The 25,642-nt window shown below is 36.7% G+C and overlaps 1 protein-coding gene across 2 annotated transcripts; it reads left to right on the forward strand.

Moving 5' to 3' along the window:
- The first annotated feature begins 107 nt into the window (after positions 1–107).
- On the forward strand, positions 108–22,580 carry LOC111142332 (zinc finger CCCH-type containing 15). 2 transcript variants are annotated; one of them, XM_022495370.1, is made up of 10 exons: positions 108–685; positions 9,543–9,644; positions 14,327–14,438; positions 15,462–15,614; positions 16,035–16,126; positions 17,266–17,448; positions 18,796–18,942; positions 19,108–19,209; positions 19,948–20,071; positions 21,770–22,580. In XM_022495370.1, the coding sequence occupies exons 1-10, from the start codon at positions 611–613 to the stop codon at positions 21,958–21,960; spliced, it is 1,281 nt and encodes a 426-aa protein (XP_022351078.1). In that variant the 5' UTR covers positions 108–610; the 3' UTR covers positions 21,961–22,580. The 2 variants fall into 2 exon arrangements, with proteins under 2 accessions (XP_022351078.1, XP_022351082.1); XM_022495374.1 differs by having other exon boundaries at positions 456–685; positions 19,108–19,146.
- Positions 22,581–25,642: the final 3,062 nt, after the last annotated feature.

Below are 25,642 nucleotides of genomic sequence, written 5' to 3' on the forward strand. Positions count from 1 at the left end.
TCCCTTCAAATGAAACTTTTTCCATGTCTTAATAAGGCTTTGCAGGAACCCGAAGCATGCTGTGCTCGCCGGCCCTGTGCCTAAGAAAGTACTTGAGTACCGTGGCCTCCGAGCAGCCCTGAGTTGCGGCGGCTGCTAGGTGATCATTCAGGATGGGAACCGGTAAGGGCAATCACTAACCGAGCAGGCAGGACAAAAAGAATCGCCCATCCTCAACAACAACGAACCTGAAGGGAGGACCAAAGCGCAGCAGGCGACAACCAACTCGCCTCATTGATCCTAAGGCCTGACACAACCTAGAAAGGACCAGGTGGATGAACGACATCACAAGGGATGCCAAGTCATTTCCCCACGTCCCTTCCCTGCCCCCTCCTGGCCCGCCGCGGCAGAAGCGCACGCGCAGCTCCGTTTCGGGCGCCCTCCTCGATACCCACAATGCTCTGCGGCACCGACCTGTCGCAAAGGCCGCATTTCGGCGGCGAGTGAGCGCCTTGCTTTCCGTGCGGTGCGGCGGCGAAGGAGGCCCGTGTCCTCTTCCTTCTGCCGCGGGCCAGATACCCTGACGGTGTCCAGCTGCGCTTAAGTCTGGCCGGTGCCACCTGTCTCCGCAATGCCCCCCAAGAAACAGGCTCAGGCCGGGGGCAGCAAAAAGGCGGAGCAGAAAAAGAAGGAGAAGATTATTGAAGTGAGTACCCACCCCCTCCCCCACTCATGCTGTGAGCCCTCAGGGAAGCAGCCTTCTGGTTCCCCGCTCCACGGCTTCTGCTCTTGTCTTCCGGGACGACGTGTCCCCCTCTGGCTCTGTGGCCCACTGCCCCTTCCCCAGCCCCGTGATGACGCTCCCTACCTCTCATCGCTATAGTGACGCTGCTGGCGCCCCCGCACCCAGCCTTTGCTTCTCCGCCCACGCGCCCGCCTTCACCGACCCAGGTCCGAAAGTGCACCCCTCTCCCCTTCCCGTTTCAGGGTTTTGACCTTCGCTAGTCCTTAAAATTGAAGACGTTTCTAGCATGGTGTTTTTGGAAAGTACGCTGAATGGGCTTGGGTCAGACGTTTTCTGGGGGGGTCGGCTCGTGAGGAGCCTTTGTGTTCCAATTTTACCCATCACTTAGGAGTGGTAGTTGTTTCGAGCTAACAAATTACCACTTCGTGGCCTTTTCGATCCATTACAAGTTCCATAGAGTGGTGGTTTCTTTAAGGTCGCAGCTCACCGTTTGTACATGGCTCTGTATATATACATTGTGAATTATATCCGCTCTGCTTTAAAAGAGATTGTTTCAGTGTCGCTAGCTGTATTAAGTGCCGTATTTGAATTTGTTATGTATTCACAGATATGTAGATGCACATGTATATATGTGTGTATACACACACATTTATTCAATTAGTGCCCTGAGTCTACAGCTCTTTATGGCCGAGGAACATTATTGACGTTCTTGAATGTTTTATATTTGCCTTCTAATGACTACCAGTGAGTTTCCTGAGAGTGAACCATCAGTGACTTTTAAACAGTTCTTCGTGTTCTTTGGATATAATTGGAAAAACCTATGACCATTTTCCTGCTTATGGTATACCTGAATAATGGACACCCTTTGTGGAATTGTTATTTTTTATCAGAACTCGACCAAAATGCATGTTGGTTGTTTTGAAATGAGTTTATTTATAAATGATTACTGGTTTTGTTTATTTGTTTTTCAAAGGTTTTATTTATTTGTCAGAGAGAGAACACTCAAGCAAGAGGAGCGGCAGACAGAGGGAGAAGCAGGTTCCCCACTGAGCAAGTAGCCCATGCGGGACTCAATCCCAGGACTCTGGGATTATGACCTGAGTGGAAGGCAGACCCTTAACCAACTGAGCCACCCAGGCATACCTAAATGATTACTTTTTTTTTTTTAAAGATTTTATTTATTTATTTGACAGAGAGAGATCACAAGTAGACAGAGGCAGAGAGAGAGAGGGAAGCAGGCTCCCCGCTGAGCAGAGCGCCCGATGCGGGACTCGATCCCAGGACCCTGAGATCATGACCTGAGCTGAAGGCAGCGGCTTAACCCACTGAGCCACCCAGGCGCCCCTGATTACTGTTTTTAATATTTGGTATTTATAGCCTTGAAAAACAGCAGTGAAAACCCTCAAGGCTTCATAGTATAAACCTTATTGGAACTTGTCTTTGTCAATTTTTACATAATTTTTAAATTCTGCTGGTTTAACATGCTTATAAAGAATTCTAGTAATCTTTGCTGAGTTCCAGCTCTGAAGCAGAACCTGTATTCTTTTTTCTTTTTTTTCTTTCTATCTTCTTCTTTTTTTTTTTTTTAAGTGGGCTCTACTTGGAGCCACCTTAGGGCTTGAATTCATAACCCTGAAATCATGGCCTGAGCTGAGGTCAAGAGTCGCATGCTGAATTGACTGAGCCACTCAGGTGCACCCTCCCAACCTGTATTCTTATTGCTAATTTGTTCTATTTAGAACTGTGATGAAGCAGATAGCCAGAACTTTAAAAGCAAATGACTATCTTCTTCACACATGTGTCTCCTGTCACCTTTTTGAACAATCTGGACACTGGCACTTGAGTAAATCTCTGGGAATGGTGATCTCATAGCACTCAGTGCTATGTAAACGAGGGACATTTTAGGGATCACATTATACTTGTCAGTTTCCTGTACTAAGATTGAATTAACGTGATACAAAGTGAAATTTCCTTATTGACGTGAAATTAAATGTTACCTGACAAAGTATACCTCCTACATTATTGAACTTTAACTGTATGCAGTGATTTTATCTTAAATTGGCAGGAGTAGTATTTTTGTTTTAAGGAGTTTTACATGAAAGTTATGTACTGTTTATCAACTAAAAGTGTAGGTATATAATGGGTTCATTCATCTTGTACACAGTTATTCTTAAGGTAGAGAGAAAGCAACCTTAGTTTCATTAATGAAAACTTAGCCAAAGAAAAATAGAAAATAAGACAGCTGCATTTTTTAACCAAAAATACCCTAACAGTGATGATATTAGCCTGCCCCTCCCCCCCATTTATCATATATGGTGGGCATCTTTTTCTTTTTTTTTTTTTTTTTTCCCTTAATGGTAGTAAGGTTTTGTAGACTCAACTGTACTGCATGGATATTTGCTACCAGTGGAGAGGTACAACAATATTGTGAATTTAGTGTTAAGTTTGTCATTTGTTGTGAAATGAGATTTATGTAGAAAATTCTATTACTTAGCCTGGTTAGGAAACAATATATTCCTCTTTGTTAAATATTATAGATGACTTTTTTTTTTTTTTTTTTTTTTAACTTTCCCCAAACCCTAGCATATCCTGATGGCTAGTGTATGGGGTTAAGGATGAAAATTGATTGAGGAGCTGGGAGCAAAGCCTTATGTAGTTCTTATCAGCAAAATGGAACTAATTCCTATATTATAGAGCTGTAGGTTAAATGAAATGACATTTGTAAAGTAATTGACGTATAGATAATAAATGGCAGCTGCTATTATTTACTATTTAAAAAAGAACTAGTAAGTGAAAATATTCAGACTGGCCTGTGCTGTCTATAAAGGGTTTACTTTCTGTCACCTGAAATAATTTCCTTCTGTTGCCTACATTTTTTTCTTTCTCTCTTTAACCCTTCCAAAATGTATTAATTGATTTGCATTATTAGGTATTTTCTTTCTGAAATGAGTGTATCAAAATATGTTATGGTTCTGTTAGACATTTATGCAGTTATCTCAAATGGCATATACTATTTGCTTTCTTATAGCTAACATTTAATAAACTGAAGTCAACTTTGAGAAGTAGATTTGAAAATGGAAAGAGAAAGGATCCTTGGGTTGTAGGGCATGCAAATAAATTGTCCAGCTATGGACTTGTAGCAGCAAGAAGGTGGTAGTAAGGGGCGCCTGCGTGGCTCAGTGGGTTAAGCCGCTGCCTTCAGCTCAGGTCATGATCTCAGGGTCCTGGGATCGAGTCCCGCATCGGGCGCTCTGCTCAGCGGGGAACCTGCTTCCCTCTCTCTCTCTCTCTCTGCCTGCCTCTGTGCTTACTTGTGATCTGTCCCTGTCAAATGAATGAATAAAATCTTTAAAAAAAAAGAAAGTGGTAGGGGCGCCTGGGTGGCTCAGTGGGTTAAGCCGCTGCCTTCGGCTCAGGTCGTGATCTCAGAGTCCTGGGATCGAGCCCCGCATCGGGCTCTCTGCTCTCTAGGGGAGCCTGCTTCCTCCTCTCTCTCTGCCTGCTTCCTCCTCTCTCTCTGCCTGCTTGTGATCTCTCTGTCAAATAAATAAATAAAATCTTAAAAAAAAAAAAAAAGTGGTAGTAAGACACCTAAAGAGATGGTATCCAGATGTGTAAAGGATGGAGAAAGAGAAATGATTGGTTGCCAATGGAAAAACTTTAGTCAAGGTCAGTTGTTGATTATTTGAAGTTAGATTAGCCAGCTGTAGAATATCCATTTCATGAATGGAGAACAAAAATACATTAGACAGTGCGTGTGGCGGTTGGGGGAGGCAGACAATGACTAACGAAATAAAACGGTGCTTGCTTCTGCTTACCCTAGTGTCCCAAAAGGTAGTCTCTAGGTGTCTTGGAGTACTATTCAGTATTGTCCTGCTCTCCCAACCCTTCCCCCTTGTTTTCACATATCTTATTTAAGGACTGGAGGCTGGCTGTAAAAGAAGCATGATTACTTAATGGGATGGCAGGGGGAAGAAGAAAGGGTCAGTTTTAAGTGAAGTCTGGAGTTCATTGAATATTAAGGCTCTTGGAGCTTCAGGGAGCCATCCTTAAAAAAAGAAAATGTGTTTTCTAAACTGCTTTGTATTCAGTTTTGCACATCTGAAACATACACATACACTGTTCATTCCTTATAACCTAAACTTTGGGACCATATTGATCCAATGAGGACTACTATTTCCAAGTTTATTTTTTATTTTTTATTTTTTTTAAATAAGAGATTTTTTTTTTTTAAGATTTTATTTGAGAGAGAGAGAGAAAGCACGGGAAGTGGAGGGTCAAAGGGAAAAGCAGGCCCCCTACTCAGTGGGGAGCCCAATGCCGGACTCCAGGATCCTGACCGGAGCACAAGGCAGTTGCTTAACCAACTGAGGCACCCAGGCACCCCTTCCAGTTTTATTTTAAGCACGATTTGGGTTCAATTGTAACCTCCAGTCTTCCTGTCTCATACTCCCCACCTGCAAAAAATCCAGGTTAATCTTCACATAAGTGTCCTAAATTCAAGAAAAAGGGAGAAAGTCCTTTTGAAGTATTCCAAATTATAAACCATCCTATTTTCAATAGGCGGTGTTAGTATCCCACATCAACAATGTGGTATTCAGAAAGCTTTTTGTGTACCAACCTGCACAGTAACCTAACTAGGTTTCTCTGGAAAATAGTTTTTCATGGTGGAAAGAACAAAGACTTTGCTTGGAGTCAAATATACCTTGGTTCAGATACCATCTGTGTCACTTAATAGTTAACACTTAGTGAGCCAGACACAGTTATCAGTGTGTTGGAGAAAGGAGAGAAGACAAGCCACGTACAAGTGATAAATTTATGCAGCTTTTTATTTATTTTTTTTTAAAGATTTTATTTATTTGTTTGACAGAGAGAGATCACAAGTAGGCAGAGAGGCAGGCAGAGAGAGAGGAAGGGAAGCAGGCTCCCTGCCGAGCAGAGAGCCCGATGTGGGACTCGATCCCAGGACCCTGAGATCATGACCTGAGCAGAAGGCAGCGGCTTAACCCACTGAGCCACCCAGGCGCCCTTATGCAGCTTTTTAAATTCTCTCAGTGAGATAAGTTTTATCACCCTTTTTATAATTGAGGAAACAGGTACAGGGATTCAATAACTTGCCCAAGGTTACTAAATTGGCCGTTTGAACCACGATTCAAACCCAGGAAGTGTGGCTGTAGACCCCCTACTGTTAACCAGTGTGCTCCACTACTTTGTAGTAAATCTTTTAACTTCCACAACAGTCATAAAAGGTTAGAGTGAGACCCACTTTACAAATAAGAAAACTGTGGCAAAGAAGGTAATTTGCTCAGTTTTGTTTGAGCTTAGAACTTTTGCAACCTGGCTCGAGCTTATACTCTTAAATCATTACACTATACAGTCTGACTTAAGAAGAATTGTTGAACAGTTCTCAGCTTCAATATAACATAAGACTGTTAAGAGGATTCAATAAAATATATGTTGACTTTAGGTTTCATGAATGCTGAATAGATGTGTCCCCTGTCTCTGTGAAAAAAATAATGATTTCTGAGCTCTAACCTAATTAAAGACTTTAAAAACACAACTCATTCATTATCTCTTTTAGGCTGGTTAATTATGTGCTAAAGCAGTGTAATTAAACCTGAAAAACTGTTTTTCTTCTGGGATCTGGAGCTTATATACTTCTATCAGAAACTGTTGTCATGAGTATTTTTTTCTAACTAGGCAAGTCCCCTTAGAGCACTTTTTTCTTTCCTAAATCTTTATTTGTTAGTATCTATCTTGCTGTTTGGCCTTGATTATTCAATAGTTTTGTGGTTAACTTATGGGGCATGGTTTGAACCCTAGTTACGCTCTTCTCTGGCAGGCCTTATGTAGATGTACTTGCACTTTGATCTTGATATTTTTATCTAGGATTTTTCCATCTCCCCTACCTCCCATGAGAACTCACTTTTTGTAAAAGGAAAGTGTCATTTCATACCCAGTTGCTCATTTCTTTTCATATATCACATTATACTTTACCATCTTTTCTTCTTACTGAATTGAATACTGAACTCTCTTACCTATAAAAACAAGGGACACCAAGGGCACCTGGGTGGCTCAGTGGGTTAAGCCTCTGCCTTCAGCTCGGGTCACGATCTCAGGGTCCTGGGATCAAGCCCCACATCGGGCTCCCTGCCCAGCGGGGAGCCTGCTTTCCCCCTCTTTCTGCCGGCCCCTCTGCCTAATTGTGATCCCTCTCTCTGTCAAATAAATATATTTTTTTTAAAGGGGGGGGACACTGGCCCTAAAAAAACTCAAGTTCAGCATGTTTGTGTGTCCTACTTTTTTTACATGCATAAATTACAGAAAATTCATGTAGAATTTTGAAATATGAGAGAAATTTAAGAAGGGGAAAGTGAAATTTTGGTATATGGATGGATGTAGATGTGAATGAATAAAAAGATACTTCTTAATGAGACCCTTCTAGAGCTGAACTGTCTTCAACTTTGCAAATGTTAAGAAAACTGAAAGATCTGTTTTACTGATTTTGAGATTCTGTAAAGTTACGTCATGCTGAATGTTTTCAAATACTAATCATATCAGTACTGTTTTTCATTTCCAACGTGTCCACATAGGTATTCTGCAGCTGTTAATACTTCCTATTACTTTGTCCCTTCCCTCAGAATAATACCAAAGTGAGGGCTTTAAAATCGTCAGTTTATTCCAGACTGATTATTTTTAGAGGGTCTCACGTTTCTTTCAGTAGTATAGACCTTTTTACTGCTTCATCCTTTCTGAGACCTATCCACAAACAAGAGAATGAAAAAGATGCAAACTCCCATTTTAAAATTAAACATCTAGGGTCAGCTAGTCGATTCAGTTGGTAGAGCATGCAACTTTTTTTTTTTTTTCCAGATTTTATTTGTCAGAGAGAACAAGCAGACAAGCAGGGGAAGCAGTAGGCAGAGGGAGAAGCAGGCTCCCCACTGAGCAAGGACCCCCCCCCCCCCCCGCCAATATGCGACTTGATCCCAGAACCCTAGTATCATGACCAGAGCCAAAGGCTGATGCTTAACCAGCTGAGCCTCCCAGGTTCCCTGAGCATGGAACTCTTCATCACGAGGTCATGAGTTCAACCCACATACTGGGCATGAAGCTTACTTTAAAAAATAAATAAATTTTTAAAAAGGATAAAGTTAAACATCTGTTTGAACCTCAGTCTACAAAGATTGATAGTGTATGGATAAGTTGGTTACTGGCTCAGTAGAAGAACAGAGCTCAACCAACTAAGCCACTCAAGCACCCATATAAATAAATCTTTAAAAAATTTTTTTAAATTGTTTTGAGAAGATAATTCTCTTGCAAAAAAACAAACAAAACCAGTGGAGTACATAATATTTATGCAGTATTCCTAAAATGTGTTTGGTAGTACATAATCCCTTAGGGTACTCTGAGAAGAATGCATTCTGAAGTAAAAAAAAGATTCAGAATTGCTACATACTGCATCCCTTCTGGTAAAGGCTCTAAGATATCTTACGTTTAAGAATTGAAAACACTGTTAGGCAAGCATTTTCCTAAACTTTCTTGACTGTAGGTCACCTTGTCCTGTATTCCAACCCTGCACATCCTGTAGAATTTATATTCTTTTTTTTTTAACATATTCACAAAATATATTTACAAGTATGCTCGTTATAGCATTGTCATTACATTAAAAATAAAAACTAACCATCAATAAGGGAATTATTACATAAACCTTCATATATGTATAATAACAATTATATGCGCAGCATGGAAACATTTAACATTTAACAATATGATGTAAATTCATACATCATCATAACAGAATATTAGAAACTTCTTAAATGTCAATAATAAAATTATTATGTTAATTTTTATATACGTGTTATTTATGCTGTGACATGGTGAAATTTAAGATACGTTATTTTGTGAAATAAGAAAGTTCCATGATAGTAAACATGAGGTTACTCCATTTTGTTTCATGTGCAATCAGACATAAGCATCCACAGCCACACGTGTGCATGTATACATGTACTCCTCTAGTTGTGCCTGCCACCATCAAATAGGAAATGGGAGGTGGCAGGAAACAGAAAGGGGTTTTATGTCTTTATTTTATATTCTTTAGTATTGCTTCAGTTTTTTTTTTATAAACATATATTTTTATCCCCAGGGGTACAGGTCTGTGAATCGCCAGGTTTACACACTTCACAGCACTCACCATAGCACATACCCTCCCCAATGTCCATAACCCCACCCCCCTTCTCCCAACCCCCCTCCCCCCAGCAACCCTCAGTTTGTTTTGTGAGATTAAGAGTCACTTATGGTTTGTCTCCCTCCCAATCCCATCTTGTTTCATTTAYTCTTCTCCTACCCCCTTAACCCCCCATGTTGCATCTCCACTTCCTCATATCAGGGAGATCATATGATAGTTGTCTTTCTCCGATTGACTTATTTCGCGAACTATGATACCCTCTAGTTCCATCCACGTCATCACAAATGGCAAGATTTCATTTCTTTTGATGGCTGCATAGTATTACATTGTGTATATATACCACATCTTCTTTATCCATTCGTCTGTTGATGGTAGAATTTATATTCTGAAACACACTTTGGAAAAAGCATCCTAGAGTAACAGGTTTAATAATGATAGTTGTAAGTATATATTGAATTGTAAAGAATTCTGGGTCGACTTGATGTTTTAGTGTTTCACATGTTTATGTAGCATACTAAAGAAAAGTTTTCTTTTGCATAAATGAAAGAGTGATTTTTAGATCTGACTGAAAAAAATAGATGAGAAATTAATATAAATTGCTAAGATATTTCTGTCCTCTTTTTCATTCAGGACAAAACTTTTGGTCTAAAGAATAAGAAAGGAGCAAAGCAACAGAAGTTTATTAAGGCTGTCACTCATCAGGTTAAGTTTGGTCAACAAAATCCACGTCAGGTAAATAACTTAAAATTTCTGCATTTTCTTCATATGGATGTAATAAGGTATCTGTTACAGATAGACGTATTTGGAATGGTAATTGTATTTTAAAACGGAATCCTACTCTAAAACTTTTCTGCATCTTGCCTTTGTTACTCAGCAGTATGTCTTAGATATTTCTCTAAGCCATTTTGATATAGCTCTAATTTCTTCTAATGGCTTCATACTATTCTACAATATGGGTGTACTGTATACATCCATTTCACTATAAGTGATCACTTTGTTTCTAGCTTTTTGACGTTAGAATAATTCTATGAGAAATGTCTGTGTACGTGTGTTCTTACAGGCATTTTTGCTTTTTTGTGACACATTTCTAGATCAAGGGAAACGGACTTCTTTTTTTATTTGTTTGTTTTTTAAAGAGAGAGAGTGTGAGAGTGCCAGCTGGGTGGGGAGGGGAGAATCCCAGTTAGCTCGGAGCTAAAGCAGGCCTCGATCTCATGACTCTGAGATCATTATATGAGTGGAAATCAAGAATCTGATGGTTAACCAACTGAGCCATCCAGGTGCCCCAGATATCTAATTTTAATAGATTAGATTAGTTTCTGTGGCGATTGTAATCCTTCACATTTTCATTTGCAGTGCATGAGTTATAGGTACTAACGTTCTTTTTAATGTTTTCCAATCTGGTAAGTATAAATTGAGACCTCATTCTTTGCTTTGTTTCCCTCACTACTAGTGAGTTTGAGTAGCATTTGTTTTGTTGTTGTTGTTGTTCTGTTTTGAGTACCTTTTCAAATGGTTGTTGGCTGTCTGGGTTTATACTTCTCTGACTTGTGTATTCATATCCTTTGCTTTTCTGGTTGTCTTTTTCTTGTCAATTTATGAGAGACACCTTTGCCTGCATTACAGATAATTTGTGATGTTTCTGTTTCATTTGCTGTACAATAATTTTTATTTTTTGTATTGTCAGGTATGTCTAGCTTTTTAAAAATACAGTTAAAAAGTCTCTTGCACCACTGGATTATGTGTGTTTTTCCTAGATTTCTATTTTATTTTTACAGTCTATAATTTGTCATAAATTTATTTTATATGTCAGTAAGTTCATTTTCTTTCAAATAAATAGCCATTTACACCAGCATCATTTATCCCACCAAATTGAAATACCATTGTTGACATATAGTAAAGTCTCAAATATATTAGGATCTGTTCCTGGATTCTCTTTTCTGTTCTGTTTATTGTCTGTCCCTAAACCAGTATCCCATTGATTTTTATTATAGTGCCTTAGTAACATGTTCTGTTAGCTCTTTTTTTTTCTTTTTAAGATTTTATTTATTTATTTGACAGACAGAGATCACAAGTAGGCAGAGAGAGAGGGGGAAGCAGGCTCCCCGCCAAGCAGAGAGCCCGATGCGGGGCTCGATCCCAGGACCCTGAGATCATGACCTGAGCCGAAGGCGGAGGCTTAACCCACTGAGCCTCCCAGGTGCCCCTGTTCTGTTAGCTCTTAAAGGAAGTCCTTTCCCCCAAATGTTACTACTTTTATATTTTTCTTGGCTATTCTTAGGCATTTATTCTTCCATATGAATTTTGAAATCATTTTATCTTTTGGCAACACGTTGAAAAAAGTTAGCTCCTTTTCTTCATGTTCTTTAGATCTTTCACTTTCTTGAGTTTAAGATTTTACAGACATGCATCTTTATTTTAAAAAGTACTCTTTTTGCCACTCTACCCTTAATTTTGGAAATACTTTTTTTCATCTGAGAACATCAGAATATATGTTTGTGACTGCAATCTGAAACAAATTTCTCTCACATATATTGTCAGCAGATTAGTGCCTCGAGCATTTTTCTTTTCTTACACCCAGCTTGATTGTATAGCCAAAAACTATTGATCTTCCATGCTGCTCATTTAGTAGCCTGGTTTAATAAAAATGTATGCTTAGATCTTGGAGTCATCTCATTTGTTACATGAACTTAAATTTTAGTGACACTTATCTGTACGGTGTAAGATAATTGTGGTACCTGTGGTGGTTAAATGAGAAGATAATGTGAATCTTCTGGTGAATATAGGTGTGTGAAAAGAATTTACTTTTCTTCCCTTATTCCTTTTTTCAATCCTGTCATCCACTCCCTATTTTTTCTTCTAGTGGGAAGTATATTGACAGGTAATTTTATATTTTATAGACCTGAGAAAGCCTGAAATTTTCAGTGGTGGTGGTGGTTAGGATTGATGGTACCTTCAGTATTATAATTTTTTATAATTTCTTGGGTACTTGGGCTTTTATCTGCAAAATGAGCAGCAGTCCTGCTGTTAGAGCCAGGCAGTAGGTACCCCACTGTAGGCCCTGTACTGTAGAGGATGACCCTACTCTATTTCTCCTCTAGACATAGCTCTCCCACAGGCAAGGAGTCAGTGGGGTTAAGGGAGTTTATACCATCCCTCTCCACAATACTTCAGGGCCTACAAAGGTCATGTTGCCTATACTTAGGGTATACTGTACTGCCAATATGCCTGAAGTACTCAAAAGGAAGGTTGTGTGTTCACTTCAGCGGCACATACACAAAAAAAGAAGGGTATGTGCTGGGAGTATGGACAGATCTGAATCCATACCATGTCCTTCCCCACACCATCCACCTTCATGCACACACATGGTGGGATGAAACTCAGTGTGGGAAGAGGAAGAGCCAGAAGTTGATTCTTGTTTTACTGCCGTGCTCCAGCGTAGAACTCCATGGAACCTGGGCGTTTTAAATTTGAACCTGTCCTTCCAGGTTGTAAGGTATATTTGTCAAGTAGGGGTACAAACCATATTTTATTTAGCATTAGTTTGATTTCCAACTTATAAATATTCACAGAAATGGTTTATGGGCTTCCAATGTATCCTTGCTCTGGGTCCATAAATGTTTGAAATGAACCTCATGAGCAAACAATAGTTTTATTATAGATAAAATGACTTAAATTTTTCTTTTTAAAAAATGTTTTCCGATTTTTCCATTCGAACACATCTACCATATGATCAAAGTTAGGATTTGGGATATCTTTAACCTTATAGCATTTGACCATTGCCTTCCTAAAATTTCTCCTTCCTTAAGTACTTTTTTTGTGCTGGATTTCCACCTGTATCTTTGATGTTTCTTGGACCCTTTTATGGGCTTTTTAAAGTTGTGTTGTTGGCTCATTTAATATTGGTATTCTTCAGGGAACTGTCCTCTGCTCTTGTCACTTTTTTTTTAATCACTTCTTTATGCTATTCTTGAGTAATCTCTTACACACTCAAAGTTTTAATCAATTATTATCGGTAAGCTGTTTCTAAAATCTTTATTTCAAATCAGACTCTCTCCCCAGGTATCAAGATCCTTGTCCACTTACCTTCTAAGTAGCTCTATTCAGTTGCTCTGTAAGCATCTCATAATCAGTATGTCTAAAACTGAGTTCCTCTCCACCTTCTGCCCTGAAACCTGTTACTCCTGTATACCCTGTCTTGTTTAACAGCACTAACCATACATGGGATAGTCCTAGACCCCACCCTCTCTTTTCTACTTCATGTCTAGTCAGTCACTTCGTACTGTCAGTTCTACCTCCTTAAGAGTTCTCACCTCTTTTCTCCAACCTTGCTACTAATGCCTACTTTAAGCTCTTGTGTTTTCTTGCCTACAGCAGTTGCATTAGCCTCTTCATTTTCCTTGCTGTTCTTGGGCTCCTTCTAGTCCACTTTTCACACAGTTGCCATTGTGGTCTTTATAAAATACAGTCTGATTGTGTCATTGACTTGCTTTAAGCCATGGAGTTTTACCTGTCACCTGCTGATGCAGTCCAAACTTTTCATTGATGTTTCTCATACTGTGTTCCTTCTCGTGCCTGTATCTTTGCATTGGCTGGCTCTCTGCATTCCTTTTCTTACCCATCAGAAAAATTCATCCATAAGGTATTAGCTCAGTCTAATTTTCATAGGCATATAGGCGTTCCTTGTTCCCAGAGAACCATGTATTATATTACAGTTGTTGACATGTCTGTCTTCCCACTAGAGTCTGAGCTTCTTTAAATAAGCATCTTTATCTTTTCATCTTTGTATTCCCTGTCATCTAACATAGGACCTGACATATAAATGTCTGGATGAATCCTCTAATCATATTAGGTATGTAAATTGTGTGCCTGGAACTATGTCATATGTCATATTTGTTTTGTTTTATCTCCCACATTGACCTAGCTCAGTGTTTTTCCACAAGGGGAGTAGGTATTTTGGGTGGTACAGTTCTTTATTGTCTGGGACTGCGCATTTCCAGATGTTTGCATTTCTGATCTTCAAAAGGCACCCTCATGTTTCTGGGAAGTGGGTGGTTGTCATAAGAAGAAAATCCCAGGTGAGAACCATTTACTAAAAGTGCTGGGCATGTAGCAAATGCTTAATAAATGCTTATTGCTGTAAGCTTTTGAATATGCTTTTTACTTGGCATGGTACCATTTTTATAAATTTTTTTAAGTCAACTGATACAAGATTTCGCAGTTTCATTTAATAGTTTAACCATACGATTTAATACTTACTTAAAGGCCATTGTAACACTGATACTAAGAGGTATGGACTATATATACATAAATGTGCAAATGTTTTGTTAGTGATGCTCTATGTACTATTGTATAATGAGAACAGTTTTATTATATGAAACCAAATTTTCATATTATTCCTGGGAATATTTTAGGTAGCACAAAGTGAGGCTGAAAAGAAATTGAAGAAAGATGACAAGAAGAAAGAATTGCAGGAACTAAATGAGCTGTTCAAACCCGTAGTTGCTGCTCAAAAAATAAGTAAAGGTAAATTTTAAATGTCGGAAGTATTATTTTTATCAAATATAATTCATATTTAAAAGCCTCTTGATTTGTTTTATTGAATACACACACACAAAAAGCACAAACCCATAAATACAGAGAATAAACTGATGCTTTGCCAGAGGGGAGGAGGTTGGAGGCCTGGGATGGGCAAAAGGATGAAGGGGAGTGGGATGTATAAGCTTCCAGTTACAGAGTGAAGAAGTCATGAGTATAAAAGGTACAGCAGAGGGAGTATAGTCAGTGGTATTGTAATAGCATTGCATAGTGACAGATGGCAGCTACATTTGTGGTGAGGGTGGCATATAGGCTTGTCAAATCTCTATGTTGTACTCCTGAAACTAATGCAACATTGTGGGTCAACTGCAATTTAAAAAACCTTTAATTTGTTTTGATGTATATCTTCTTCATATAAGCCAGTGTGTATGCTATGGAAATGATATTCCCTTTGTCAAAATTAAACTATATCAATGACTTTCTTATAGTTCCTCTATATATGTGCGCAGCTATGTGATTGTACAACTATAAATCCAGCCACTAGCTCCCCACTTAAGGTAAAATTAAGGATTTAGACAGTCTGCTAGTTGATTTATAATATCTGTTCTTTGGTAGACAACCTGCGGTTCTATAAATTAAAAGTTCCAAACTCTTGGTAGTGTATCTCCATGTATGTTTATATTTCTCTTTTATCTCTGCCTCATTGACTCAAACTAGACAAGTGATTATGGAATAACCTCTGAGTTTGTTTGGTTTCTCACCTCTGGAAATAAGAGTAAGAATGGAAGGAATAATGGTAAGAATAAAAGAAACACAAAATAGGTAAAAAAAAAAAATGGTGTAGAATGAGCTTTAAAGAAATGTCTTAATAATCACTTATAAGTGGTATTTTGCTCTCACATCAGTGAATGGAAAATAACAAGTTCACCATTAGTAATTATATCTCAGATAGAAGCTATACTTTGTGATCTGGCAGATTGTAATACAAATACCATGTGCCATTTGACATAGGTGCAGATCCCAAATCCGTGGTGTGTGCATTCTTTAAGCAAGGACAGTGTACTAAAGGAGATAAGTGTAAGTTCTCTCATGACTTGACTCTGGAGAGAAAGTGTGAAAAGCGAAGTGTTTACATTGATGCAAGAGATGAAGAACTTGAAAAAGGTATTTTTTTAAGACATTTTCTTAAAAATATCTTTTGGTTGTTACTAAGATATTTAGAACTTGAAGAATATTTTGCTCTTAGGAAGGCTGTGTTTGTTAAAAAAAAAAATTCTTTTTCACAAAATCTGAGTTGACAGCATTATGTCCTTTAGTTAAATAAATGAGGATGTATAAAAAGCAGTTACTTCTTTTGGATTAGTCTCACCCTTTCTTCCAGTACTACCTTCTCATTTGCCTAAACTGCTTGGGATTTTGGTGAATAATTTCATAGCACTGTTTATTCCTATCTTTGGTGTCATTTAAAGAAAATGTGTCAGGTTATAAGTCTTATATCCAGCTTTCCTAAGGAGATAATGCAATATGTTTTGGGAACAGTAGATAAAATTACAGTATTTAGTTTTCGTATCTCTTTTTATTTAGATACTATGGATAATTGGGATGAGAAAAAGCTGGAAGAAGTAGTGAACAAGAAGCACGGTGAGGCGGAAAAGAAAAAACCAAAAACTCAAATAGTATGTCCTTTTCTTGAATTGAGTTGCTGTGATATTTATCATTAGGGAGAATTATGTGGCAAGGTATTTGCTGCTATTTTTTACTGGATTATTTTTTAAATTATTGGAGCTTTTTATAAAGTTCATCAAGCTTTGTTGGAATTTGCAAGTGTTAAGTCATACAAAATAAGATTCTTTTCAAAAGTAGCCTTTGAAAAGCATGTGACTAAAGTCCTCAAGTGTCATTTTGTGAGGTGATTTTACTTTCTCTCAGATATGGATGAACACGATCACATATTCAGACAAGAATTCTTTCCTTGTGCAAAGTGAATTGAGGGACAGTTGATAAACACCTACTCTAATAATGAGATTTTTAAAACAAGAAGGTGAAAATGAGTTTTGGATAGGTAATGGCTCTAGTATTCCAGGAAATGCACTTTTAAAAATTTGTACTTTTTTTCTCGGACCCAGCATTCATGTCCACATATTTATCTATAGTGCAGTTATAGTGAAAAACCTTGATATGCTAGAAAATTTCTAAACACTAGTTTTATTTATATCTGCTCTATTTTTTTTTTCAGGAAAAGAATATTGTTTATTAGTTAATTTTCACTTCTTTCTTTTAAAGTTTATTACCTGAGGCTTCAATACAATTGTATTCTGCACCAAAGGTCACTGTCCTTTGTGTTCCTTTTGTACCTTGCTTGCTTTCTCCTTTCTTAGAATGTGAGAAATTGCCTATAATTTCAGGTAATTCAAATAGTATTTGTATCACTATTGCATGTGATGAGTTTTTAGGAAAGATCAAAACAAAATCATTGGTTTTAGTTTTTTATAACCACATTTTTTTTTTCATTTATTTAAAAATCAGGGTTGGATTACATTTACAAAGGCTAAAACTGAGGCATGTCCTTTTGTGTAATTCAGAATTTAGAGCAGTGTTGAAAATAGAAATTTTATATAGATCTTCTCTAAAGGGAATTTACCATCATATTAAGTATTTTAAGATTGATTTACGTGTACATTTCTATGCCAAGGGTATTCTGAAAAGAGAATAGCCTAAGGATGTGAATAAGAATGTACTTGTTCCATATATTTAAGCATTTACCTTGGAAATGGACTTCACTGAGCCACTACTGTGAATAATATTGTCTCTACAGGTGTGCAAGCATTTCCTTGAAGCTATTGAAAACAACAAGTATGGCTGGTTTTGGGTATGCCCTGGAGGTGGTGATATTTGCATGTATCGTCATGCACTTCCTCCTGGATTTGTATTGAAAAAAGATAAAAAAAAAGAAGAGAAAGAAGATGAAATTTCATTAGAAGATCTTATTGAAAGAGAGGTAACTAGAATTTTTTCCTACTATAAAACTAAAGTAGTATTTATCGTGAAATTATAATATTTACCACTTGGGGGCAATAGCATGTTTTTATGAAAGGGGAAAAAAAATGCACCTTTTCCCAAAGTTGCCTTATTTTTTTCTTTAGTTATTTTATGTCTAGAATATAAACCTAACCATAATCACTAGTCCATCATGACGTTAATTTTAGGATTATGAAACAATTTTTTATGCCACTGGTTTATCAAATAAATTCTATAAGATTGTTGTACTAGTATATTCATTAAAATGATACTTAGACTTATTGAACTTGAAGTTTTAGATGTTTCCCCTGATGTCTTATTTTTTAGCCATTTTACTAATCAGTAATATATATTGAAGGAAACAGCTCCTACAGTTTTCCAGTTGTATATTTTATCATCCCTGGGGTCAAAACTCCCACTGTGTCAGTAGAGGGGAATATGTCTCATTGAAGAAAATCTTCTGCTCCTCATTTCTGGTTCAGCACAAAAGAGGTTTACTCCATGAGATAGCAGATGGGGCCACTGAGTTAGTAGATATGGCTCCTGGGAGTGACAAAAAAATGTTGAGATTATTGAAAATACTAGGTTTAGGATTATATATTTCAAGTTATATCCATTTTGTCTTTGGATTGTCTAAATACGTTGTGTAAGTGTCTAAGGTTGGGTTTATATACATTTGTTCTTAAATGGGCATATTGTTTAGTGTCTCATATGAGGCACTATGCTATAATAGAAAATGCAGACTTTGGAGTCTGGTATATTTGGGATTGTTTGTATCCTACTTCTGCTAAGTACTAGCTATTAACCTCGGTAAATTTCCCATATCTTTCTGTTGGCTTATTTGTGGAGATCAGCGTGTTAGCGTATGTGTAGAAAACATTTAATACTATTAGCTGGCAGATGTTCAGGAAGTATTATTTTTCCATACATTTATTACTTGATTATTGGCTCTCAGGAGCAGATGGTGTTTTTGCCTAGTTTTTTCCCTCTTTTCCTGAGGAACACAAATGATACTTGGATATTTTCATGGTACTTTAGATATTTTTTGTTTTCAGCAGTTGACTTATTTTAAAACCATTTCTCGTATGACAGGTTTTACTCACTTTCAGTATTGAAAAGAAATGCAGCTCAGAAAATATATTTTACTGTGTTTACAAATGTTTGTATCTCTGGACACTCATTGCCATATAAAATGAAAATAAATCTGTTTATTCTAAATTTGATGTCTTAACAGTCACAGGCAAGGACTTAATTGCATTAAGAGAAAATTATTAAATATTGTTATAGGTGATTTGGGAGAAAATAAACAACTCTTTTGTCTTTGCAGCGTTCTGCCCTAGGTCCAAATGTTACCAAAATCACTCTAGAATCTTTTCTTGCATGGAAGAAAAGAAAAAGACAAGAAAAGATTGATAAACTTGAGCAAGATATGGAAAGAAGGAAAGCAGACTTCAAGGCAGGGAAGGCGTTAGTGGTACGTCCCAAACACACCTGAAGAGATTCTTTATTTTTTCTTTCATTTTATAATTTCTGTGTCATGCAAGAATTTATTATAATTTAATCATGTTTATGTCTGAAATCCATGACCACGAAATGTTTGAATTTTACCATGAGTTGATATATTTGTGTATCTGAATAGATTAGTGGTCGTGAGGTGTTTGAATTTCGTCCTGAACTGGTTGATGATGATGATGAGGAAGCAGATGATACCCGTTACACCCAAGGAACAGGTGGTGATGAGGTAAGAAGAAGCTTTGGCACCTCATCTCCTCATGTTGATGGAGAGAAACAGTGGAGAATAACAATAGAATAGCATGGTTAAGAGAATCAACTTTAGGGCCTCAGTTCAAATCCTGACTCTCATCTGGGAAATCATTTACACTGTAGGTCTCTATCTTGATCTGTAATAAAGTCATAATGATAATTCCTACATGCAGACTACTTGCGAGAGTTAAATGAGTTAATAAAATTATATTATAGTTCTTTATACAGAAAGTAGAACAGTGACTGGGGTAGAGTTAAATGCTTGTATGTATTAGCTAAAAAGTATGTGTTTTATTTTCCTAAAAGGAAAATGATTTTTATACTGGAAAAAAACAAACGGGACAGAGACTAAAAGGTAAGAGTAAGGGGAAAATTGAGTAGGGAGCAGGAGACAACAGCAAAATCACTCAGTTATAGGCAAACATAGCTGATTATTCATTTTTTGTATAGTATAAAATTTTAACCTCTGTCCTTGAGTTGAAAATAAAAGTTTCATATTCTGTATGTGAGAGGAAGAAAGTTGAAACATGACATTGCTACTTTTTTTCCCAAGAAGTTTAGGAAAAGGAGTGAATTTTGGCAGTTGTCAAGTTATTGTTTTCACTTGGCATTAGTAATAATTTTGTTTCACTAAGATAAATGTCAGAGGTAAAAGGTAAGTAATTTATGAAAGCTGTTCTCATAAGTAACAACTTTATTTTTTATATTTTTAAAGGTTGATGATTCTGTGAGTGTAAATGACATAGATTTAAGCCTGTATATCCCAAGAGATGTAGATGAGACAGGTATTACTGTAGCCAGTCTTGAAAGATTCAGCACATACACTTCAGAAAAGGATGGTAAGTATGCTAACTTTTGTATTCCAATATTCCAAGAACTAGGACACTGTCTAAAGATAGCAGGGGTGGACAGTTAGACCAGACTGGCAAACTTTGATGTCTGCAGGTACCAGACTGGTAACATAAATATGTATGGTTTGGCTATATATAGAAATAGTGAGTCGTGGAAGCTGTAGAATTGGTGGCGAGGTGGATACCGAAGCCATTAACTGGAAGTAGAAGGGGACAAAAATGACTTTGGAGATGTAGCTAATCAGTTTGGAACCTCATGATTTTGAGATATTTTAATTATCAAAAGTGACACTGTCAACAGGAGGAAAACTTTCGAAAATCATTTTCGTTGGTAGCTCAGAGTGAATGAACTCACCCAGGCACAATACTTAACATGAGAACATTGTAGAATATACTGCAGACATCAGTTAGAGTACTCAAAAGAGGGAAAGCTTGAGAAGTACAAAGGAAAAGAAAGAAAAGTTTCAGAAAAATTAAGTAGGATTTAAACTGGAAATCTTTAGTTGCAGTAAGAAAGGAGTTGTAGGAATTAGGGTGCCAGTTTTCATCAGGACTGCAATGATAAGAGGAATGAGGAGAAAAATAAGTGCAGATCACTCTTACAAATTTTGCTTGAGGGGGAGACATGGTCATGGGAAGGGCTTATATACCAGGGGAAAAGATCTGGGAGAAGAAAAATGAAAGATGAAAGGGTATTAGTTAAAGAAACAAGATCTGGAAATAGAAGTAATAAGTTCAGTAAAGAGTGAGAATGGGGGAAAGGCTGGGTAGTAAGGCTTGTTGATAAAATTTATGTCTAATGGTGCCTTGATTGAGGAGTTGAAAGAAAAGTGAACGTTTGGCATGGTTAGTATGAGAGGAAAACGTAGAATACTAATCAAGGCAAAGGTTGAGAGAGCAAAAACTAACCTTATTTTTACAATAAAAGAATGCAAGTTATAACTTGAAAAACTGGCTTGCCCTCCTGAGGTGTGAGTGCTGTCAGGCTATTGTCTTAATGCCAATCTGAAGACTGGATTTATCCTTTTAAAAGTAGGGCTGGTAACAGTAGGCAAAATTGCAAGGACTTCAGAGTCTATAATCCCCCAAGACTTGACATCATAGATGTTTAAAATAGCTAAAATCTAAGTAAGGCTATTAAAAATTGTCTTTGTGTAAATATTGGTGTATTTGAACATTAAAAGACAGCATTTTTGTCGTCTCAGTCTTTCCTAGCCTATAAAGTAGCTGCATAACCCTAGGTTCTTTTTTTCACAATTTGATAGGTTGAAATGTTTTTGGATTCACATCTCTTTGCAGCATTACAACTAGTGTGATTTAACTGCTGTCCCCCAAATCAAAAGCTAAGTAGCTGCTAATAAACATTTTTTGATTCCGTGGTCATTTATTCAAAATACTGTGTGGAAGTTGACTTTCTGAAAACCTAATTGCTAGGTCATATAGGAAACACTAAATTATGGAAGATAAATCTTACTTTCAAATGTATACCACTAAGCAATCAAATGTCTATAGTGCACAACATACTTGCACTAGGTATATAGCTTAAGCTTTCTTAGGCTTAGAAAAAGATCATTTCTTGTTGGAGTAATCTTAGGAAAGGCTTTCATTGAAAAAGGAAAAAAAATGTATGTCTGTGACTCTCAGTGTTTGTTTCTTGGCTTTACTGATTTCAATGTTTACTTTTAGAAAACAAATTAAGTGAAGCTTCTGGAGGTAGGGCTGAAAATGGTGAAAGAAGTGATTTGGAAGAGGACAACGAAGGGGAGGGACAGGAAAATGGAGCCATCGATGCTGTTCCTGTTGATGAAAATCTTTTTACTGGGGAAGATTTGGATGAACTAGAAGAAGAATTAAACACACTTGATTTGGAAGAATGACACCAGACAAGTCTGAAAAAATTAAGCCAGCTCAGCATGAGTTGAAATTGACTACACTAATTTTTTTCCACCTAGAATTCTTCAACAGGATGTTTATTTCCCATGCTGATTCTGGAGGGCTTACTCTCCTCCAAAAAAGGAATATTCTCCCTACGTCTTGTCTTCTGACTTTGGCTACATCTCATAGTAAGTTCAGAGTAGTTCATGATAAATTGAAAATATAATGGTCATTGCAGAAAATGATTGTTGTAACTGTCCATTCAAGTAGGAAGTGTGACTGCTTTTCCAGCTTTTGGTTTTCATTGGGCATGTATTATAAGAACAACATAAATTTAAATTTAAAATACCCTTCATTTAACACAGTTTTTAATGAGTGTTTTTCTTTGTATTTATGTGTTTCAAAGACTGCCTAAAATATGAGCACTGTATTTCATAAAGGAAACTGCATATGCAGATTCAGTATTGTATATCTTTGGACGATTAGATGGACATTTAAAAAGAAACTTCTTTAACCTGACAGAATCAGCTGCAATGCCCTGTGTTAAACTGTTTTAAATGTTTCCCTCTTCTTTTTTGCCAATAAAGTTGTAAATAAAGACCGTCATACATTAAAATCCAAATATAGTCCTTTTTTTCTTTAAGTTTTTATATGAATATTTTCTTAGAATTTATAGTTTGAGGATCCCTTATAGTTAGCACAGAAGGTATAGACAGCTAATGGATTCTCTTAACTGGTTATGGGATTACATAGAATACTGACAGTACTACTATGAATTCAGTAAACTATGAATTTGGCTTTAAAAAGAGACTATAGATAAAACTATAGGAAAGGGTAATTCCCTAATTGATAGATATCAGCCTAATTAAATATCACCTACAGAACTAATTACTACTTAACCATTTTTGTGGAGACCAATGGTATTAACAATATTACATGCTGAAATTTGATTACTATGAAAGAGTGTAAACAAATTCATCAGAAAGCTGAGCTGAGGGTCTTTGTCATTGAGTTCCCTGAAAAATTAGGATGATACAGTTAAATGGACATAATTTACAAAGGGCAAATTTGTGCCAGCAGCTTTTTGTCATTTTATTTTCAAATATTTGTGCTGTGTTTCTTTTGTTATCTGCAAATAAAAATGGATTCTAAAGCATTAGACTAAGATGATGTATGAGCATGTCTGGTGATGGCCCCGATTTCATTTCTGCCTCAGATAAATTGTTTGATTTTTAGGGACGCCTGGGTGGCTCAGTTGGTTAAGCAGCTGCCTTCGGCTCAGGTCATGATCCTGGCGTCCTGGGATCGAGTCCCACATCGGGCTCCTTGCTCGTTGGGGAGCCTGCTTCTCCCTCTGCCTCTGCCTGCCATTCTGTCTGCCTGTGCTCGCTCTCTCTCTCTCTGACAAATAAATAAAAAAATCTTAAAAAAAAAAAAAAATTGTTTGATTTTTAAATCTGAAACTTAGTTTCTTCATCTGCGTATAGCAGTTAAAGTGCTTCTCAGTTATAAAACCTAAGAAAGCATGATTGTAAATTTTGTCAAATGATAATATCAAAGTTTATAATGACTTGTACTGTAATTGACACTTTTAAAATGTAGAACATGAACCAAGTTTATTTCCCATATGCAATGAAAGTATACTTTGTATTTTAAAAGACTGCTTGAGTTTTAAAATTTTGATCTATGAAAGATTGTTTATTTCTTTATGAAAAGTTTTAAATGTTACCAATTATAATATTTAATAATGAAATATTTTCAAAATAATGTAGAGTTTAAATCTTTCTAAAGCTATAACCCAGGCAATTCTTTTCTTTTTTCACTTTTGAAACCATCTGAAACTTTTCCAAATAATTGTATTACTTTAGAGCTTACCTTTAGTCCTTTTACTTTAGGCCCTAAATTGTGTGTGTGTGTGTGTGTGTGTTTTTAAATGTATGTGGAAGGCCTTTTTAAACAAAAGTATGCTGAAGACTTTTAGTTCTTGAATTTAAAGTATTACTACCTTACAGCAAATATGTGATTTTGAAAACCCAGATTTTCTTTAGTAAGTCAGTCAAAGGGAAATGCTATCATGGAGGTAAGTTTTGATACCAACAATTTTTTTTTTTTAAGATTTTATTTATTTGTCAGAGAGAGAGAGTTCGAGAGCACAAGCAGGCAGAGTGGCAGGCAGAGGCAGAGAGAGAAACAGGCTCCCTGCCAAGCAAGGAGCCCAATGCGGGACTTGATCCCAGGACCCTGGTATCATGACCTGAGCCTAAGGCAGCGGCTTAACTGACTGAGCCATCCACGCGTCCGGATACCTACAAATCTTTAAGATGGCCTTCATCTATCTTGCCCTTAGGTTTCTTCCATTATAAATACAATCAATATATGCTCAGAGAATACAAAATATTTTAATATGAGAAAATTAAAATGTAAAATTAAATCTTCTAAAATAACAGTATATTTCAGAGGCCAAGCGATACAGTTTTGTATTGTTCACAGTACGGTTACCATATATTAGTACAGTAAATCTGAAATTAACTCCTCTTTTCAAACCCATTTACACATAACTACATAGTTTTTTCCTACAAATTGTTCTTTTTTCTCATTCCAATTGTTAACATAGTATATCTCTGTAATCTAATTTCAGTTATGTGGCTTAGCTTCATTTTACAAGGCTTGTGATTTAGACATTCAGAAACTTACAGTGTAAGCCTTCCATAGTTTTGCACTTATTTCTTTATAGTCTGTAAAATGAGATTATTTTCCCAAATGTAAGCACTTTTAGTTTTCTCCTCAATATCCAGGAAATTTCATCAGCCCATGTTCTTTTTATCCTATTAACCACTTTTTGGGTAATCTCCAGGTTGTACCAGTGTTCTCGAAGGAACATACATCAGTTTTATTCTACATGTACAGCTCTTTCTACCTGTGAATCCTTGAAACTATTTTTATCTTAGTCTTAAGGTTCTGTGTTTATCAGTGACAAAGGTCATCAGTACCACTTTGACTACACCACATATTTTAAGAATTTTGTGATGGTGTTTCCATATTTAATATTTATTTTGAGTAATCCTGTTTATGGCATATAAAGTAAGAATGTATAATTGAAAGTACTTGAGTTAATAGAAACCCCTCAATTTAAAAGTACAGTGTATAATACACTAATTGTGTGGATCAGTTCATAATTGTGCATTATTGTATATATTGTATGTATTGCACTTAGAAAAGTTCAACGTAGGGTAGTAGAATCCACTGCAGTAATAGTAATGTTCATCCTTGAATTTAGTAACTAAATCCTTTTGATGATTTTGTGAATTAACATGTGATTGAGAAACCAGATAATTTGTGAAGATAATGCATAACTATACCAGCTGTTATCCATTCAGTTATAGTCAAGCTAATTAACTAACTACATTGGTAGTTCACTCCATGGATTATTTTCTTCTAATATGCTAAGAATTATTAGGTAGTCCAATACCTCTTGCACTGATTACCCACCACGGAGGAAAAGTAAATAATTAATATCTTTTATACTCCAGAACTATCTTCCACTCCTGTAGGGGGGGTGGGGATTAATTGCTAATAGTTTTAGCCTGTTTATCTTCAGGCAGGACTAAAAAGAATTACGATGCCATCTAATTTGAGCTAATCATTGCCGTTTTTTAATTATTTGATTGGTCTTTTTAATTTTTT

This window comes from Enhydra lutris, unplaced genomic scaffold (genome assembly GCF_002288905.1).
Source record: "Enhydra lutris kenyoni isolate GAN:26980312 unplaced genomic scaffold, ASM228890v2 scaffoldscaffold1, whole genome shotgun sequence".
Lineage (NCBI taxonomy): Eukaryota > Metazoa > Chordata > Mammalia > Carnivora > Mustelidae > Enhydra > Enhydra lutris.